This window comes from Felis catus, chromosome D1 (genome assembly GCF_018350175.1).
Source record: "Felis catus isolate Fca126 chromosome D1, F.catus_Fca126_mat1.0, whole genome shotgun sequence".
Classification (NCBI taxonomy): Eukaryota; Metazoa; Chordata; class Mammalia; order Carnivora; family Felidae; genus Felis; species Felis catus.
In genome coordinates this window covers 2,263,233-2,282,564 of record NC_058377.1, presented here as the reverse complement: position 1 = coordinate 2,282,564, position 19,332 = coordinate 2,263,233, and the positions used below count along the sequence as shown (strand labels likewise).

Here is a 19,332-nt window from a genome sequence, read left to right as displayed (position 1 = left end):
GAGGTGTGTGAGTTCGAGCCCCGCATCGGGCTCTGTGCTGACAGCTCAGAGCCTGGAGCCTGTTTCGGATTCTGTGTCTCCCTCTCTCTCTGACCCTCCCCCACTCATGCTCTGTCTCTCTCTGTCTCAAAAATAAATAAATGTTAAAAAAAATTTTAAAAAAATACCGAAGAAGACAGAGGCTCTCTGCCGTTTGCTAAAGGACGGTGTACTTTTCTAGCAGAATCTGATAAATGGGTGTGTGGGCACGGAGCACATGCTCGGGTGTCTGTCATTGGCAACGTCTTGAAAATGACAGGTCGGGATCGACCATGCGCCTGGGAAGCCCGGTCACTGGGTCAGCACGCAGTCCCCCAGTGGGAGGCTCCAGCACGGCTGGGGGGAGGTGCTCTCTGCCTGTCCCTTCAGATCTTCGGGCTGCGGCTCCCAGCGCCCACAGGCTTGGAAAAGCCTGGACTCGGGGTCCAGCTCCCGCACTGACTGCGGGTGTGGCTGTGGACCTGACAGAGGCTCTGTTTCCTCCACGGTGGAAGTGAGACCGGGAGGGGTGTGTAATTCATAGCACGGATGGCGAGTGCGGCAGGCGTGCGTGTGATGAGATGTTCACGCTGCCTGGTTCTCGGGCCGCAGTGGCCGGGATCCAACAGGCCAGCCTGGCCCTCCGTCCTCCCGCACCTGAGCCTCAGCAGAGTGCAGAGCGAACACCGTGCCTCCACCCTCCGCCTCCCCTCGCGGTGCTCAGCCCCAGGACCCATCCCCGCGCACGGAACCGCTGCACCCGGCCTGGGCTGTGAGGCCAGGGTTGCAAGAAGACGGGGCTCCCACCGTAGGTGCGGTGCCCCACGCTGGATTCACGAGTGCAGCTCTGTGTCCACGTGTCAGCCTCTCCAGCAGGTTGTGCACACAGCCTGGAAAACCGAACTGATGTCGAAGACCCATGAAAAGACCGGGCCCAAACTCCCAAGGACGGCAAAAGCGGGATTATGACGTGATGCACAGCAGGTGACGTGAGGGGAAAGGGCTGAAATTAAAGGGGCCCTTGAATGAACCCGGGAGCATCCTGGCCGCCCTCGGTGCTCCTCTGTGGAGACTGACGTGGGAATGGAAGGGGCGGCCTGTCCCCGGGCCCTGCCTCCCTGAGGCTCCACGCCAGAGCCCCCTCCTCGGAAGCCCCCTCGCCCCCCCGCCAGCCTTCCTGGCCCCTCACCCTCCAGCCTGCCTACCAGCTGCACAGCCTGACCAGCCCTTGACTAGAAGCTCCCTCACCCCGCAGGACGGCTGCAGTCACGCCTTGCAGTTCCTGGCATCCAGCCAGAGGAACCTTTATTGCTGGCTCTAAATCGAGGGCCGCGGTGGCCTCCACGCCCCGGGAAGCAGGGCGGCTGGAGTCCACGGCAGCCTCCCAGGGCCGCGGGTTCTAGTCCTGTCGGCAAACCGATGATGCATAAACCTGAGTGCGCTGTTAGCCCCTTCGTGGCCGGGGCGGGGGGACTCTGCCAGTGCCGTCGGGGAAACGGTCATCCGAGGACACGAAGAGTCTTGCTTCCAGACGAGGAAGGCAGACGTGTCCGTCACCCTGAGTTGTGGAGGGCGCCTTGGGGTTTGGCCGAATCCTGCTAGGAAGCGTCTGCTGTGCCATTGCCCAGGTTATTATTCTGCAGAGGCCTGAAGCTGCTCATCATGCCTCCCCAGTGAGGCACAGGTGGGCCCCAGCTTCCTCCTTCGGCACCTGTCATGCCCCCTCCCTGCTTGATGTGCTAGAAACCCGAGCGACGGGGAGAAGAGCTTCACATGCTAGTTTCGCACTCACTGCTCACTGGGAAAGCGTGGGAACCACGAATGCGGCCTCAAGTGTGAGGGGACCCACGGGGGGCCGAGCTGCAGACCCTCAACGGCTCGGTGCCCATGCTGACTTCCTATCCCTCTCGGCCCCCGCACCCTCCACCCCCTCTCACCACTAGGCCCTCTTCACTCCTCCGGGGCGGACCACACAGACCCCACCATCGCGGGCTGCAGGTGCAGCCCTCCGCGTCAGCCCCGGCCACCGCACAGCGATGCCCAGGCCGGCGTCACTATTGATGCGAAGGTGACACTTGTCATGGATGATGGCCACACTTCCTAATGCATTTATGTAACCCTTCCTGCTTGGCTTGCACTTATTCCCAGGGCTTCAGCAGCAATAAAATGGTTCCTTTCCCAAGACGGAGTTCATTCGATTTAAATCCGGATTGATTGTGGCTAAACTTACGACATGTCTTCACAGAGGAAGGAAGAAACAGCCATGAATTATGCACGGAAATTATTCAGCATGTCTTCACCACCACCACCCTGCCCCCCGCCCCCCGTGCCACGGGCTCAGCGCACTGCAGTTGGGGGAGGGATCCCTGCCCTTGAGACTCAGCACCTACTTGCCCAGGTAGAAAGCCTCTTGGGGCACCTCAGTGCCCTTTAACTCCTTCTTCGAGGGGTCCCCTGGCCACGTGGCTGGATTTCAGCTGACCTCACACCATTTGGGGGACCCTCCATCCACTGTGAGCTTCTTTGGTTTCCCGCTGATGTGTACTCCGGACAACAGCCTTGGCCTCTGCCCCCAGAGAGCACGTGAACTGCTCCTCAGGCCCTTGGGGTTTAAGACTTAGACCCCGGGGGGGGGCTGGAGTCCAGACTCCGTGGGACTCCTCCCACGCGCCCCCGGCCGGTGACAAGAGCACGGTGACATGGTGTGGGGGCCAGTGTGGTCGGAGGACTTCCTCCTCCCTGCGTTCTTGGGCCAAGCCAGCCGCGGCCGTGGCCGCCAGCCCGCGGTTTGGATGCCGAGCACCTGGAAGCTCACGTGGATTTTTGAGGACGTTCACTGTAACTCACGTGACCCAGTGATGGAACTTTAATTCAAGTAAACGTTCGTGACTAAACTGTGAGAATTTAGGGCGATGCTCTTAATTCATGGAGGTCCCAATAACCACACCCCCTTAGCAATCATTCACCCAGAGCCACGACCAAAAGAGAGATAGAGGAGAAAGGCTTGAGCCTTTTTTTTTTTAACCTTGACTTTTGAGCCTTTGACTTTAAAGGGAAGGATGGAGGGAAACGGGAAGCGAGTCAGGATGAATAAGGAGAAGCGAGTGCCGGGGACCCAAGCTTCAGTCCTTGGACTATTGCTGTGAAATAGGCAAGGCTGTGCTGCGACAGCCGAGGCCGCCAGCACGTAGGTCACTTCCCAACTACCAGGACGCACAGTCAGCGCGGTTCGTGCAGAGCCCGGCCCTTAACCACTGTGCTGTCCTGCCGTCCAGGATCCGGTGCGAAATACGCATCCGGTGCGGCCCGAAGACGCCATTTTCTTTGATGTTTTCGTTGATCTTGGAGTTAAAATGAAGCCAAAACCTTTCCCTGCGTTACACTTCCTTGTAAGATTTCATTACCAGCTAAGTATACTAATGCGTCTCTGATAGAATTCAGGTCATATGTACATAGTGGTTTCTTTACAATCAGGAGGGGATCTATTTTGTTTTTAAGGTAAAGGCAGTTATCTTAGATGGCTGAACATTTTATTTCCTCAGAAAAAAATTTTTTTTACATTAAAAAAAAGATGCAGTGATGGGGCACCTGGGTGGCTCAGTCGGTGAAGCGTCTGACTTCGGCTCAGGTCATGATCTCACAGCTTGTGAGTTCGAGCCCCACGTCGGGCTCTGTGCTGACAGCTCAGAGCCTGGAGCCTGCTTCGGATTCTGTGTCTCCCTCTCTCTATGCCCCTTCCCCACTCACGCTCCATCTCTCTCTCTCTCTCTGTCTCTGCCTCTCTCAAAGATAAATAAACATTAAAAAAAAAATTTTTTTTTTAAAAAGGGGGCACCTGGGTGGCTCAGTCGGTTGAGTGTCCAGCTTCGGCTCAGGTCATGATCTCGCGGCCTATGAGTTGGAGCCTCATTCCGGGCTCTGTGCTGACAGCCTGGAGCCTGGAGCCTGCTTCGGATTCTCTGTCTCCCTCTCTCTCTGCCCCTCCCCAACTCGCACTCTGTGTCTCTCTCTCTCAAGAATAAACACACGTTAAGGCAAAAATTTTTTTTAAGTTGCCAAGAAACTTGAACCAAGGTAAAGATTGAGCCAAAGTTTCCGGAATCTTTTTGTTTTCCTCTTCGTTGTCGTTGATCATTCTATTTATTGTTATTACTATCATTGCAGGGCAGATTGGATCAAAAGAGAATTAGATTTTCCCCCTTCAGTGTGTGGGCTGATAACTGAGATCCCGAGGGCAGGTTTGATCCCTGGAGTGAGGCTGTCCTGTCCTGGCAGAACCTTCCGGCCCCTTGCCCAGAAATGCCTGCCAAGAGGGTGCTTGCTGAGGGCGGTCTGCCGCCTCACGTGGTGCCTGTGTCTCTTACAGTTGACCTGGACAGGCTCAATGACGAGGTCAAGCGCTACAGCTGCACCCCCAGGAATTACTCCGTCAACTTACGAGAGGAGCTGAAGCTGACCAACGTGGTTTTCTTTCCACGCTGCCTCCTCGTGCAGCGCTGTGGCGGTAACTGTGGCTGTGGGACCGTCAGCTGGAAGTCCTGCTCCTGCAATTCAGGGAAAACTGTGAAGAAGTATCATGAGGTGAGTCGCCGTCAACCGTCTTGGTTGCAGTCCTGCCACATTACCACACGGAAGCCCTTTGCAGCTGCAAATGCGATGCAGGCTCCAGGGTGCACACAGTTGTTGGGGTTGTTCACTGCACAAGGGCACCCAGCCGGAGGGACGACGGGGAGCTGAAATTAGACGTGTGCTAACCTGGCCCAGCCACGTGCCTTGGGGCGGGGCTAAGTCATTCCTGAAGAAGGGACTCTTTTTCCTAATCACATAATACCACCTGTGGGCGACAGTCCCCTTGGTAGATTATGTAATCAAATGTATGATGCCGTGAGGCACAGCTTAACTAGCCTCCTTGTAGTGATATGGTGGTATTCCTAAAGGCCATAACTGAAAAATCCAGGCCGCTTTAAGAAAATTCTAAGGAATTGTGGTTTATATACACAATGGAGTACTATGTGGCAATGAGAAAGAACGAAATAGGGCCCTTTGTAGCAACGTGAATGGAACTGGAGAGTGTGATGCTAAGTGAAATAAGCCATACAGAGAAAGACAGATACCATATGTTTTCACTCTTATGTGGATCCTGAGAAACTTAACAGAAACCCATGGGGGAGGTTAGAAAAAAGAGGTTAGAGTGGGAGAGAGCCAAAGCATAAGGGATTCTTAAAAACTGAGAACAGACTGAGGGCTGATGGGGGGTGGGAGGGAGGGGAGGGTGGGTGATGGGTATTGAGGAGGGCACTTTAGGATGAGCACTGGGTGTTGTATGGAAACCAACTTGACAGTAAATTTCATATATTGAAAAAAAAGTTAAAATTTTAAAAATGAAAAAAAAAAGAAATTGTGGTTTATATACACAATGGAGTACTACGTGGCAATGAGAAAGAATGAAATATGGCCTTTTGTAGCAACGTGGATAGAACTGGAGAGTGTTATGCTAAGTGAAATAAGCCATACAGAGAAAGACAGATACCATATGTTTTCACTCTTATGTGGATCCTGAGAAACTTAACAGAAACCCATTGGGGAGGGGAAGGAAAAAAGAAAAAAAGGAGGTTAGAGTGGGAGAGAGCCAAGGCATAAGAGACTCTTAAAAACTGAGAACAAACTGAGGGTTGATGGGGGGTGGGAGGGAGGGGAGGGTGGGTGATGGGTATTGAGAAGGGCACTTTAGGATGAGCACTGGGTGTTGTATGGAAACCAACTTGACAGTAAATTTCATATATTGAAAAAAAAATTCTAAGGGCCAAACTTGAAGTCAATCAAGTCATTAAAAAATTAAGCAGAGATAGGTGCACCTGGGTGGCTCAGTCAGTTAAGTGTCCAACTCTTGATTTCAGCTCAGGTCATGATCCCACAGTTCATGAGTTCGATGCTTGGGATTCTCTCTCTGGCCCTCTCTCTGCCCCTGCCCCAGTCTCTCGGTCTCAAAGTAAATAAATAAACTTTAAAAAATTAGGCAGAGTAGGGGCTCCTGGGTGGCTCAGCCGGTTGAGCATCCGACTTCAGCTCAGGTCATGATTTCACGGCTGGTGAGTTCGAGCCCCGTGTCGGGCTCTGTGCTGACAGCTCAGAGCCTGGAGCCTGCTTCGGATTCTGTGTCTCCCTCTCTCTCTGCCCATAACCCACTCGCATTCTGTCTCTGTGTCTCTCAAAAATAAATAGACTTTAAAAAAACAATTTAAAAGATTAGGCAGAGTGAAGACAACAAAATGTAAATTGGCAGAAAACATATATAGTTAGAGGCTTCTCAATTCTCTAAGTATGATAATACCTTTCTGCTAAAAATACCAGTTTTTCCTGACTACTGCTGGGTGCTCCCTGGGGCGTCAGCTCTGAAAGGAGGCAACAATGAACGAAAAGTAAATGTGAGGGTAAAAGAGGGAGCAAACCTTTAAGGAGAGCCGAGTCTGTGTTCCTGTCACTCGTGACACTGCTTTTTCCTTTTAAACATACGGCTGATTACTGAGCATCAGAGTAAGAGCAGGCTTGGAGGGAGTTGGCGGTCCTGACCGTGGCGGTGCCCGGTTTCCTCCCAGTCGTGGGGGCCCACGTCACCAAGCGTAGAGACTCAAGCGTTCACATATGTGACACACGACAAGGAAATCTATCAGATAACCACTTACAGGGTGGTTCGCCGCACGAAGGAAACACACCTTGGAAGATGCCAAACATCACGCAGGAATCTGAGAACGGAAACAACGAAGCAGACGTTATTCTTAGACATTATTGTTTGAGCTACGTTTCCCCGGTACCCACCCAAACAAAGGAGTCGAGGGTGGTCCCTAAATAAAATGTCCAGCTTTGTGAAGCTGTTTCTTTTTTCTCCTGCCCACACAACAATAAGAGCGGGTCGAAGGAGGCAGCCTCTGAGCTAAATGAAAATGGCTGCGTCATCCGTGGTATTTTCGACTTGGGAAGTGCAGGAAGTCAGCTGTCACAATGACCGTGCTTACCTCAGGAGGGAAACACATTATTTTAGACCCACACAGAGCTATTTCCTTAGGCGTAAGAGTTTCTTACTCCACCCTGCAGTTTTCACAGGGGAAAATAATGTCCTCATGGCCAGAGAACGCTACGGTCCGTGTTCATTGTGTTTTATTTTTGTATGACCCGGTGAAGTCCAGATTGGACGTTGTCCTTTGCATCTCAGAACTTTGTAATGTTTAGGCACACCCTGAGGGTCCATGCAGAATGCAGTCATCAGAACAGAGTTAAAATAATCTAGCAGGTGACACGATGTCTATGCAGACATCATGCCGCGGAAGAAGACTCGCGTCCAGGCCCTTGATCTATCTGTAGAGTGCTTTATTTCCTTCTGGACTCTGCTCAGATAGAAGGTACAGCTTCATTGTTTAAGTGGTTTATGGCAGAAATGGCAGAGTTAAACATATGGCCCCCCCACCCCCAAACCCCTCACCTCCCAGACAGTTCACACTGTAGAACTCTGAAGGGTCCTTCTCGCCTTCTCTTCTTGTCTCTGTCCCCGGGAGCCATTACCTGTACATTTCTGTGCACAGGTAACATTGAGAAAGGGAAGCCCTTGGTTCTCTGCCCATCACGTGAGTGGGTCTAAGATGTCAGCATCTCTGAAACCTCGTCTCCTAGTGTTTTGACATCCAGGAGTCTGCAGAGCTCTAGACAAAATCGCTCTGCCAAGCGCCGGACCAAGGGACCAAACAGCATCAATCACTCACTCGGCCACTGCACAGCCAGAACCAAGGCGCCTGGCGTATTGCCCCAGGCTCCTAAAACACCCTTGAGATGTGTCCCCGTGACCACTCTGTGGCTGCACTGTGGAAGAGAGGAGAGGCTGGCTCCCTTTCCAGACACGGGGGTTGCTTGAGCGGGGCTCATTAGGGGAAAAATCCCTGTTCTTGTTCTCTTCTGTGACTGTATTCTTACCCCAGAAAAAAGAGACGCCAGGGTCCCTAGCTTCTGCTGGTAACCGATGAGATGTGAAATGAGTTTCTGTGGGGCACGAACTGCCTTACGGGGGCAACTGGAACCCATCACATAAGCAGAACTGTGCGACTCTGCACAGATATTTCAGCACTCGGCGTTTAGGGAATAAAATCTGAAAAATTATGAAGCCCCTAATGGAGCTGATATAATTGCTCTTTCCACGGGTCATGCTGTTTCTCCAGAGCATTCTTCTCTGTGCGATGCAGTGTTACCTTCTTTATGACTTTCTGTTCTCAAAAGCACTTGTAAGTATCCTGTTAAGGTGTTTTTCCTTTTTGGCTAATAGTAGGTCCTTTATGCCTCTTGGAATGTATAGGATACAAAAGATAACTTTGAGGTGGTAATTTTTTCAAAAGGGAAGTTTCCAGAAAACATATTGTGTAGACAGTGAGATGATGTTATTTCATTTCTCATCTGCCTTGATAATGTGCATGAGGGGATAGGATCTTCTCTAGAAATACAGTGCCTTTTAAAAAATTGTTTAATGTTTATTTTTGAGAGAGAGAGAGAGAGAGTGTGTGAGCAGGGCAGGGGCGGGGGGGGGTGGGGGAGACACAGAATCGGAAGCAGGCTCCAGGCTCCAAGCTGTCAGCACAGAGCCTGACGTGGGGCTCAAACCCACGAACCATGAGATCATGACCTGAGCCGAAGTCAGATGCTCAACCAACTGAGCCCCCCAGGTGCCCCAGCGACCTTTTAAATTAGATGACGGTTTTCATCATCTGGTGCCCTATCTGTGTCCATTCAGGCGACAGCCAAAAACTCACGACGTAGCAGAGAGAGAAAGAGCCAAGTCAGCTTTCTCTGTGCTGCTTCTCACGATTTTGTCACGAGGCCCCCACAACCACCTGTACGATGTGGTAGAATTTTCTGCAGGGATGGACACGTTTCCAGCCTGGGCCGTGCAGGGCGGTGGTCACTGGCAATGTGCGGTTATGGGGCACTTGATGTGTATGCCCCACAAATGGGGGACCGGACTTGTCATTTTATTTTATTTTAACTAATTCAAACGTAGATAGCTCCACACAGGCAGTAGCTACCACACTACAGAGCACAGCCTGGACCAGCCTCTGTTTCTGGCACAGTCGTTCCTGTCTCCGGACCAAATGGCAGCCGGGCGGGGGGCGGGGGCAAGACTTTAGAGCATTACTCTTATTTCACTGTAAAATTTTATATTAAAAATTGCTTTCTGTTACAGTTTAAGAGTCAGAAAATGCAGATATTTATATATGAACCAAAAGATTGATTAGAGGTTTTAAAAGGTCGAGCCTCAGACTTGGGAGAAAAAAATAGTACTTTGAGTTTTGATGTGTTTCAAGCATCTGCCGTAGAAACAGATTCAGCTAAAATTGCAAGTTGAGGGCGAGGAGGCCGAGAAAAGATTGGTTTCCAAAGACTTTCTCCTCTGTGGCAAAAGCAGTGAGGTTTGGGGTTGTGAGGATAGCCAACCTAGCGACAGTCAAGAACATTTCTCTTCTGTTTCTGGAAATAGCATTTCTGAGCTGGTACAGAGCCTCCCTGCTTCCTTCTGTTTCTGTGTCTTTGGGTGAGCCGTGAGCGCATTCTGCAGACTTTCCCTGTGCTTTCCAGGGACACCGTTGAGGCTGGAAGGAAGATGTGGCCTCCGGTTCCTGCTTTGCCACATGGGAGGCCCCCCAGGGCCAGGCACTTGAAGCCCCGTGGGGCCTCGGATTTCCTCCTTTCGTCCCCACAATCACCTGCAGTTTGGGGTTCCCAGACCCGAGATTCCCCGGTCTCTGTTAGCCGTGGCACCGTCCTCCCGCCAGAGTCCTGCCTGCCTGAAATCACGTGAGGACTCTAACAAATTGGTGGGGGGAGCACCGGGCACACGCGAGAGACTCAGAGATACGATCTGGGGCGGTTAATGTGTCTAGGATGGCCCGTCCACCTCTCGGACATCATGCCGGGATGCTCCCCTCCCGGGGATGCCGATCCACGAGAGCATCTGAAGGCGTAGAGTGCGAAGCGGAGTTGGGTGGGGTTGTCTGGCCTCCGTGTGGCCCACTGACTCCTCGCTCATCCACTGAGAGCTACAGAATGTGCACATTCCTTCCTTCTGGATTGCGCTCCGGGTCCGGCCTTCCTGCCTGGGGGCGTGCCGCCCTTCAGGTAGACCAGACCCGTTGGCGACATGACCCTCGGTGCTGATTCCCTGCTCGGAAATGCGGTGCCTGGTGAGGCCCCTGTTACGTCTTCCACAGCACGTAGGCTGAGCACGCAGTCTTTCAGCCTGTATGGTGCAGACATAGTGACTTCTTTGTTCTTTAGAGGTGGGACTGCGGCTGAGTGCTCCCAGAGGAACCCCAGAGTGCTCCCAGGGTGCTCCCAGAGGAACCCCAGGGCGCTCCCACAAAACTCCATGTCTCCAGTAGCAAGACTGCATTTTCAGTATTGAGGAGAGATTTACGGACCCTCACTGTCACATCACCTTCAGACTTACTCTGTCAGGGACACACTGTTAAACGCTGTCACCCGTGTCTTTCTTACCGAGGACCGTGTCTTCTGACCCGGTACCAGTCCCCCCACCACAACGCTCTGCTTCTGCTGGGACCATTGTCCACAAGTTCAGCAGTTACCCGGGCAGAAAATAGTACATTTTCCCTCCTCCACATACTTTTGCTTATAATCACTGAGGTTTCATCACAAAACTTGACTACCAGCCCTTAAAAACCTTAACCCTCTGCACATCTTTCATAAAGTCTTATGAGCAGGGAAGAAGTCAAACTGGAAGCAAAAATAGGAAGCTTTTTTTTTTTTTAAGATAAACTCTCTGGGGGCACCGGGGTGGCTCAGTCAGTTAAGTGTCCAGCTTCGGCTCTGGTCATGATCTCAGGGTTCATGAGTTCGAGCACGGAGCCTGGAGCCTGCTTCGGATTCCGTGTCTCCCTCCCTCTCTGCCCCTCCCCCACTCGCACTCTCTCTCTCAAAATTAAATCAACATTAAAATTTTTTTTTTAAACTCTTAATGATTGTGGTTTATACACCGCATTTGTCCTGGAATATGCCCTTATATTCCTTTGTCAGCCATTAATTTGAGAAGCGTTACAAGGCCTTAACCACCTCTTTTTATCTTCCCAATAAAGAAGGACCCAACTCAGCACATAGTTTTCCTGCCCAGTGTTTTATTAGTGTTAATAGCTTCACGGCAATGATTCACTCAGTGGTTTCTCGGCTACGAGGCGCATAACTGTAGTGAAATATCTGTTGTGATATGGTAATTTGCAAGCGGAGCCTCTCTGACTTTGTGTCGTGTTACGAAAGCCACCAACCGGCTCCGGCAGAATGTTCTCCGGTTAGCAAAAGTCAAGTCCTCCCGGCTTCGTGTGGTTTTCCAGGTGACACAGAGGGGTCAGGATTTCCGTTCTCACCCGCAGGTGACAAGAAGTGGCTGGGTCCTCCTGGCTGGATTTGTGTTTCTGGGTGTCCCACAGCTCGGGGAACAGGCCCATTCGCGAGCGGCCTCGGGCGGCTATAATTCGTGCGGTGGCTCTTGCCTTGAAAAGTGACCAGACCGCCCCCGAGCAGCCGGGCTTCCTTCCCAGATAAAGGCTTTCCGTCTCCCTCTTCGCCTCCCCAGTTCCATCAGGTTGTCTCTGCTTTCTTCTCCCTCTGAGCGCCGTGTGCCTGAACCCAAGACCGTTAACGCTTTGAACCTCAGCGCTGCCATCAGCCGGCGAAGCGGGCCAGCCTCCGCTCTGTTCAGACGCGGCTTTTCCTGCCTTGTCTGGGAAGGCATCTGCCAATTCACTTTTCCCAGCTTATCAGCAAAGCACGTTGGCCCCTGTGCCCACGCTGCTTAATATAAAACACCGGGAAAGTCCCCGAACAAGCAAGAGAGCCGTTGGAAAGTGCCCGGTCTCTGCCGTCAGCCGAGGGCACGCGCTGCTGTCTGCCATCAACGAGAACTCAGCGCGACAGAGCAGTGAGTCACAGGCGCCGGTCGGAGTGGCCTGAGCAGACATATTTGTCCCCTGTGCATCGTCTCAGAAGTCACTCCCCTGCCCTGCAAGCCCCGGGGTGTGCTTTCCGTGTGGTCTTGGGTGATAGTGACCGGCTCGCAGTGGAGAAATTCTGGGCGAAGCTGGAGGACGCAAACCTCTGACTCTCTCCGAGTCCCTCTGACCAAATACGCACGGGTGGGAGCGTCAGCTGGTCCAGGGGGAGTCACATCCTGGCACCAGCGGATGTTGGCTGTGTAACCAGGGGCAACTTCGTGTCTCTCTTCCCTCATGGATGGAGACCTAGGAGAGTACCTAAGAGGGTTGGAGTGAAGTGCAAATAATTTGTCATATGCAAAGTCACTTACAACAGCGTGCAGCATCTAGAACATCCTCATTGACATTAGTAATGCCTTCTGCTTCTCTGTGCTCTACGTGCTTATGATCCAGTGAGTAGAATGCATAACAAATTGTGGGAGAGCGTGTGATCCCTGCTGTACGTGTCCTAGAATTGCAGGAGCAAAAGGATACGATATACGTGGTCGTCAGAACTGCCCTTTGGACCAGCTTTACCGACAGCAAGCACTTGTGAGTCTCTGTGCTTCGGGGATGAGTCCTCCTGGGGGTCCCCTGCACGTGGGACTCTCTGCCCCACTTTAGGGTCCAGGTTCTGCGGCTTGACTGAACACTGAGCAAGGGAGAGCATCCATTCTTGTCCTCGCTGGAGCCCCTGTGGGCGGCATGGCTGAATAAGGGAGGCCAAGGGCTGAGCAGTCTGGACCCCCGTTTCCTAGTAGATGGTTTTGGTTTATGACGTGAAGCTGGTCATCCGAGAAAACTTCTGGGGAGAGAATCCATAGTAAAGACTTGCAGGGATGCCAGGAATAGTCGTGCAGACACTGAGGCAGGATTTTGCCACGTCTGGCCTTCACCCGGGACGGCAGTAAACCAGGCAAAGCATATTGCGTCCCCACTCAGTGCACACGTGGAGCCCCACACCCCTTGGAGACACAGAGGGAAATCACAGGCACGCTGAAGAGGCAGTGGCCCCCGTGGGCGAGGACGCTGGAGGACAGGACCCTGTCCTTGGACCTGGCGCTCGGTGCCCAGAAGACCCTGGATGGGGCGCACGGCCTCCTGGAGCATCTCAGTCCTCCAGGGTGGGGACAGGATACCTCCGTGAAAGGACAGTAGAAGGAAGGCAGAAGTCATGGCTAGCGGGAACCTGAGGGCATAAGCGAGAGAAGCAATCGAACCGACCAGACAGTGTATGTGAAAGCAACAGTAGGACTCTCCGGGGGATTCTGCCTGCGACGGTGAAGGCCCGCCTTCCCGAAGGCCGCAGCAGGGGAGAAGCAGGAGAGAAGACAGCTTCTCTTTAAACTTCGCTGAAGTTCGGTTTCAACTTACTTTTCTAAGCGTGTATTGAGACTCCAGTTAACTAACGTACAGAGTACTTCGAGTTTCAGGAGTACGATTCGATGGTTCCACACTTCCCTGCATCCCCGGTGCTCATCGCGACAGACTACCATCGTACCCCTCCCCCCACCTCCCCTCCGGGCACCACCCGTGTGTTCTCTGTCGTTAAGAGTCTGTTCTTGGTTTGTCTCCTTTTTCCCCTCTTTGCTCACTCGTTTTGTTTCTTCAGTCCCACACAGGCGAAATCGTACGGTGTTTGTCTTTCTCCCACTTATTTCGCTTAGCTTAATACTCTCCAGCTGCGTTCATGTCATCGCAATCAACTTATTAATGTAAGAAATCGAGGATGCACTTCACGAAGAAAGGCTGTATTGATTCGCAGGTATTAATGTAGAAGGAATATGGTGAGGGGCGCCTGGGTGGCTCAGTGGGTTAATGTCTGACTTCGGCTCAGGTCACGATCTCGGGGTTCGTGAGTTCGAGCCCCGCGTCGGGCTCCGTGCTGACCGCTCAGAGCCTGGAGCCTGCTTCGAAATCTGTGTCTCCTCCTCTCTCTGCCCCTCCCATGCTCATGTTCTGCCTCTCTCTGTCTCTCAATAATAAATAAACATTAAAAATTTAAAAAAAAAGAATATGGTGAAGTCTGATCTGTTTTAAATCGTAAAAGGCATTATATATCAACAGATACGTCAGAACGTAAACGTATTTCCGCTTAATTATGGCCACTAATCCCCTTCCTCAGGGAAAAACATTCTGCATCCACCCCACTTTCAGCCACAAGAGCATATGCCCTGTTCTGTCTGCAAGAAGTAATAAATGCTGAGTGTTGGATTTATCTGTAACATATGCCTCTTCCGAGGGATACTTGTGACAGTATTTGGAGCAGCACTTGGCCCAAATCGGGCCCTTAGAAAGCTACCGAGAGGCCCCTGTCGGGACACGTGAGCTCCCCACGGTGCTGCAGGTTGGTAACTAACACAGCAGGCGTTACCCTGTGACCCCAGACCCCTCCACATCAGGGAGCCGATGACTGTAACAATATTTACACGAGTGCATCAGGACAGGCAGCCTGTCGTGTTCCTTGGTTTCTCCAGGGGTTGGGAACCGGTTGTCACGAAGAGAAGAAGGGGATCTGGTGACCGTGAACCCAAGGGCTTGCTAACGGGACACGCGCTTCTCGTCCTAGGTGTTACAGTTCGAGCCTGGCCATTTCAGGAGGAGGGCCAGAGCCAAGCACATGGCTCTCGTCGACATCCAGCTGGATCACCACGAGCGCTGCGACTGCGTCTGCAGCTCAAGACCGCCGCGATAGGAGAACGTGTGCCAAATCCCCTCGCGCGTGAGGGAACCTTTCGTGTCGGGGGGCGGGGGGTTGTGAGAGGCCCTGTTCCACCAGCAGCCGCACTTAGGACCGGCCCGTAGAGCCGTGAGCGCCGGTGGGTGCTGAACCACCGCCTGGCTCGCTCAGCCACAGCAGGTGGAAAGGCCCCTCATCAGCTTCTGTCCCCCAGAACATAGGACGGCGCGTAATGATAGTGTCAGAGAGCGTGCACATACGTGCATACGTGTGTACGCTGTCCGTGTCCACGTGTAAATACATCAGCTGGTTTCTTCCGTGTACCCCAGAGCTTACGTATGCTGCAGGTCTATAAACCCTTAAAATCTTGTGACACATTGAGGGACAAATTAAGTACGTGAAATGCGTCCTTGGAAGATTCAGAAGATTACTTTGTTTACTTCTAAATTTGAATCACAAAACAGTTTTGGATCTTGGTCTTTTAAAGAAAGCGCTGTGTATACTAAAAAACCAATAAATGGGCTTTTCTTATAGATACATCCTAATTATAAAAAAAAGAAGAAGAAGAAAAAGAAGGAGAAGAAGAAGAAGGAAAAATACGGTTTCTGGGAAAAAGGCAGGGACCTGACCATTTTTTCCCGAGGGACGCACTACACGCTTACCTATGTAGGCAGTAATTACCTGTCTGCAGAAGCATGCGGTAATAATATAGATGCCTTAGAAATTAAGTCATTAAGTCTTCTTTTTATGCATCCTGCTGAGGCATGCAAATTCATTTAACACCTGTCGCAAAAAAATCTCTCAGAAGGTTTATTAGTACAATCCTTCCAGAGACAATTTATCAACTGTCGCAGAACTTTGAACGCTTTCTTTCTGAAAGCCCGTCCACAGAAATGACGCCTTTGGAGAATGGCCTGGGGAGTCCGTAGGAGCCTTTCAAAATGGTGTTCGTCGGAAGATTTGGGTAGTTGAAAGCAAAAACGGTGAACACAGAATTACTAACATAACTTGAGATTGGATGGAATATTTAATTGGCTCCCTGTTTAATAACGGATCCCAACTCTCCGGGTTAGGCCAATTCGTTTTATGTATCTTGCTTTTCTGTTCCTGTCTCTCTGATACACAAATATGTGTTTACGATGGCGTTTTATATCTGGCAAACGTCACGAATTATTTACAGCCTGAAAGCTTTCACGTATCAGAACAACCCGATTTTGTTGACATAAATTCCCCATCACATCCTCACTCCCCAGTCTGAATTCCGGCTTCCGGACTAAGCGAAGTCGGATCTGGGGGCTGTGGTTCTTGCCACATCTGTGGAGCTGTGTTGTGAGAAGCCACCTGCAAATCACAGGCCCACGAACGTGGCCTTGCTCCACCAGGGTTTCCTTCCTGGGGTTTCGAGTCATTTTCCCTCCCCGGCTCCTCAATGTCTGTTTTCAAGGAGACTGAATCCACAGAGTAGTGAGTGACTCCTCGTTCTCCAAAGCAAGACTCCTAGGAGAACGTACTGGACTCCAGAGAGCCTCGGGGCTGTTCAGAGAGGGCTCCGTTCCTGCCTTGAATCAAGAGCTGATTTCTTCTGTGAGTCTGGGGCCCTGTGTGCTAACACCATTTGAGTGAGGGCTGTGTGACGGGCTGGGTTAGCGCTGGGGTCAGGCGAGTGGCCTAAATATACTTGGACTTCTGAGCCTGGACCAGGTTCTCACCTCTCCTTAGTGGGAACTTCATCTTTTCTCAGCCCTTTGAGAGGGAAGGCTCATGGCAGGTGCACCTTGAAAATGTCCCTAGTGGGGCGCCTAGGTGGCGCAGTCGGTTAAGCGTCCGACTTCAGCCAGGTCACGATCTCGTGGTTCGTGAGTTCGAGCCCCGCGTCGGGCTCTGGGCTGATGGCTCAGAGCCTGGAACCTGTTTCCGATTCTGTGTCTCCCTCTCTCTCTGCCCCTCCCCCGTTCATGCTCTGTCTCTCTCTGTCCCAAAAATAAATAAACGTTGAAAAAAAAAATTTTTTTTAAAAAAAGAAAATGTCCCTAGAGACCTCCAGTGTTTGTACCATGACGGGGGAGTGGGAAGATCGCCGTATTGGTCACTTGTCCAGAATCGCAGACACGATCACAAATGGCTGAGGCAGGCGCGCTCGCAGTGAGGACCTGTGTCCCCATCATGGCCACTGGCAGGTTGCCCCATGAAGACGTCGGCCCGTGCACCCCAACTCAAAGTGGGTGCACGTGGCCTTATCGTGGGCAGCTCCCATCGTAGCTGTAAGTAGGAAAAATCAGTGTTCTACCCAATTTTTAATAAACCTTCCAGGCTGCATCACCCGGGTCGGTTTCCAGTTAAAGCCCCGTCTGCACTTTTTATTTATTAGCTGAAATGCAAGCGGTCGTATTCACTCACGTTTCTTTCCTCTTTCCTGAGTGTTTTATTAAAACGTCTCCCTCGGTTATCTGTTATCTCTTGCGTTTCCAACATGGAGCAGATAAATGTTTCATTGCCATCGAAGGAATAAAAAGCTCGCCGTACAAATTACATTTCAAAACAAACCCTAATAAATCCGCATTTCTGCGTGGTTCACTCACCTGGAATAATGCCTTTCATTCCGTGTGTCCTCACAGGGCAGAACACTTTCGTAAGTAGAATTTTTTATGCTTTTTGTCATATCGGCAGCACACAGCTTTTTTGTCTCGTAGCGTTTTTCTGTAGCAAATGTAATATGCCTCTTATCTCCATGAAAAATATATATTGCTTTTGAACAAAACTCCTTCATCATTTCCTCCCCAATTGCAGCTCCCCAATGTGCAGTGTTACACATTGACTTTCAGGAACGCCTGCGGCTGTTTGGGGTGACCAGGCTGGGTGATTTCCGAGGGCCGGGGCTCAGAAGGCAGGAACAGGGCAAGGCCTGGCCCTGGTGGCAGGTTCTCACCGGGTCCCTGTCCCCGAGCTGGGCAGCAGGGCGGGACCGGAGGCTTTGCTGTTTTGCTGTTTACTTCTTGGACTGTTTTCCCCACTGGCCTTTTAATAAAACACAGTCTCGTCTGACCTCCATCCCTGCAAACGCACGGCCTGTCTCTTCCTTAGGGGCCCAACGTCAGTACCACCCAGACGCCTGGGAACCTTTTCCCACAGCAGGGTCAGGCCTACCCGCTCCAGAAGACCAGGCCAGGGGCTACAGGCGTGCAGACACTGGTTTCTGAGCAGGGGCGGGCGAGGGGGCAGAGGCGAGTGGAAGGGGAGCTCTTCTCACTGCAGGATCTGGTGCTGTTGCTGGCAGCCTATCTTTGGCCTCGTGGGTTCGAGCCCCGCGTCGGGCTCTGCGCCGATGGCTCAGAACCTGGAGCCTGGTTGGGATTCTGTGTCTCCCCCTCTCTCTGCCCCGTCCCACCTGCGTTCTCTCTTTCTCTTTCAAAAACAAAAAATAAACATTAAAAAGGATCAATTTTACCGTCGGAAGTACCAGTAATGTGTGAGTCAAAGTGTGGGGAAGGGGCAGGAAGGAATCAGATACTGCTGTGCATAGTTGTTAATTCAGATAACTTGGATTTTTATATAAAAATCATGGTAGCTGTGTGTGTGTGTGTGTGTGTGTGTGTGTGTGTGTGTGTGTGTAAACAGTATCTTAATGCAAATACATTAATAATCTTATTTTATTTCCTGAAATGTACATGTGTCCAGTTTTACTCCAAGAATAACTTAACAGATGTCCAAATTGTTCATAGCCTCCCAGGGTCCTCTGATAGCATATTAAATTAAAATTCATAGATTAGTATTCATGCCTGAAATTGCAGGAAATACAATGTTGTTTATTGACAGCTTTGATCAAATATGCTAGAAGAGAGAACATTTGTAAGTCACTGGTTTTTACTGACACCCACTTAAATTTTGTTGTTTACAAAAATCGAGAATTGAAGCCTACAGAGGTCTGCAGAACTTACCATAAAACACGGGGGTATCTCCTGAACACGATGGCCACGCACTTAATTTAAGACTTCAGGCTTGTTCTTCTTGTTACAGTCCTGAATTTGCAAGTTAACTTGTATCTTTTTCAAAATAAATTTCATCTCTATAGCGATCTGTAACAATTCTTTAGCAGACCACATCAGAAGAGAGTGGGGCTGAGTCGGGAACCAACGCTTCGTGTTCCTAGGGCAGCGAGTTATGGGCCAAGAAATCTTCATTTTCTAATAAAACCATTTGACTTTCTCATTATTTTAAACGGTTGGATACCGGCTGCCAGGTTTAGTGGCCAGGAACCAAGTGTTAAAATTACTCTTGGATTCAATTTATATTTTACATAATTCATGTAATACCGATTCTGTTTTGAGAACGTGTCCTGGGTCACATTCTCTAGTCTTTGGTGGAGGCCATATTACAAATTCCTTCTCTTCCAGGGTTTTCTAGCCTTTCCTCTCTCCCTGTGACTTCCACGTTCCTTCTCGTTCTCACTGGTCTCTACACACCAGTCTTAGGGTCAGAATCAGGGTCCGTGTGTGCGTTGGGAAGGCGCAGGAGGCGGGGGCCGTTCGAGGAGACTGGGAGAGCGGGTGGTTTCCCAAAGGAGCACTTCACAGGCTTAAATGGCCACATGTTAAGAAATCACTGCTCCGTGAGCGTCGA

The 19,332-nt window shown here is 51.1% G+C and overlaps 1 protein-coding gene across 2 annotated transcripts in view; it reads left to right on the top strand.

The window, feature by feature from the left end:
• The window catches only part of PDGFD (platelet derived growth factor D), a 221,306-nt gene extending 204,013 nt beyond the window's left edge, over positions 1 to 17,293 (top strand). For both annotated transcript variants that reach the window (XM_023239055.2, XM_023239054.2), the window contains exons 6-7: positions 4,385 to 4,599; positions 14,605 to 17,293. In XM_023239055.2, the coding sequence (XP_023094823.1) occupies positions 4,385 to 4,599; positions 14,605 to 14,730 (341 nt within the window). In that variant the 3' untranslated portion in view covers positions 14,731 to 17,293. The remainder of the gene's footprint in view (positions 1 to 4,384; positions 4,600 to 14,604) is intronic.
• Positions 17,294 to 19,332: the final 2,039 nt, after the last annotated feature.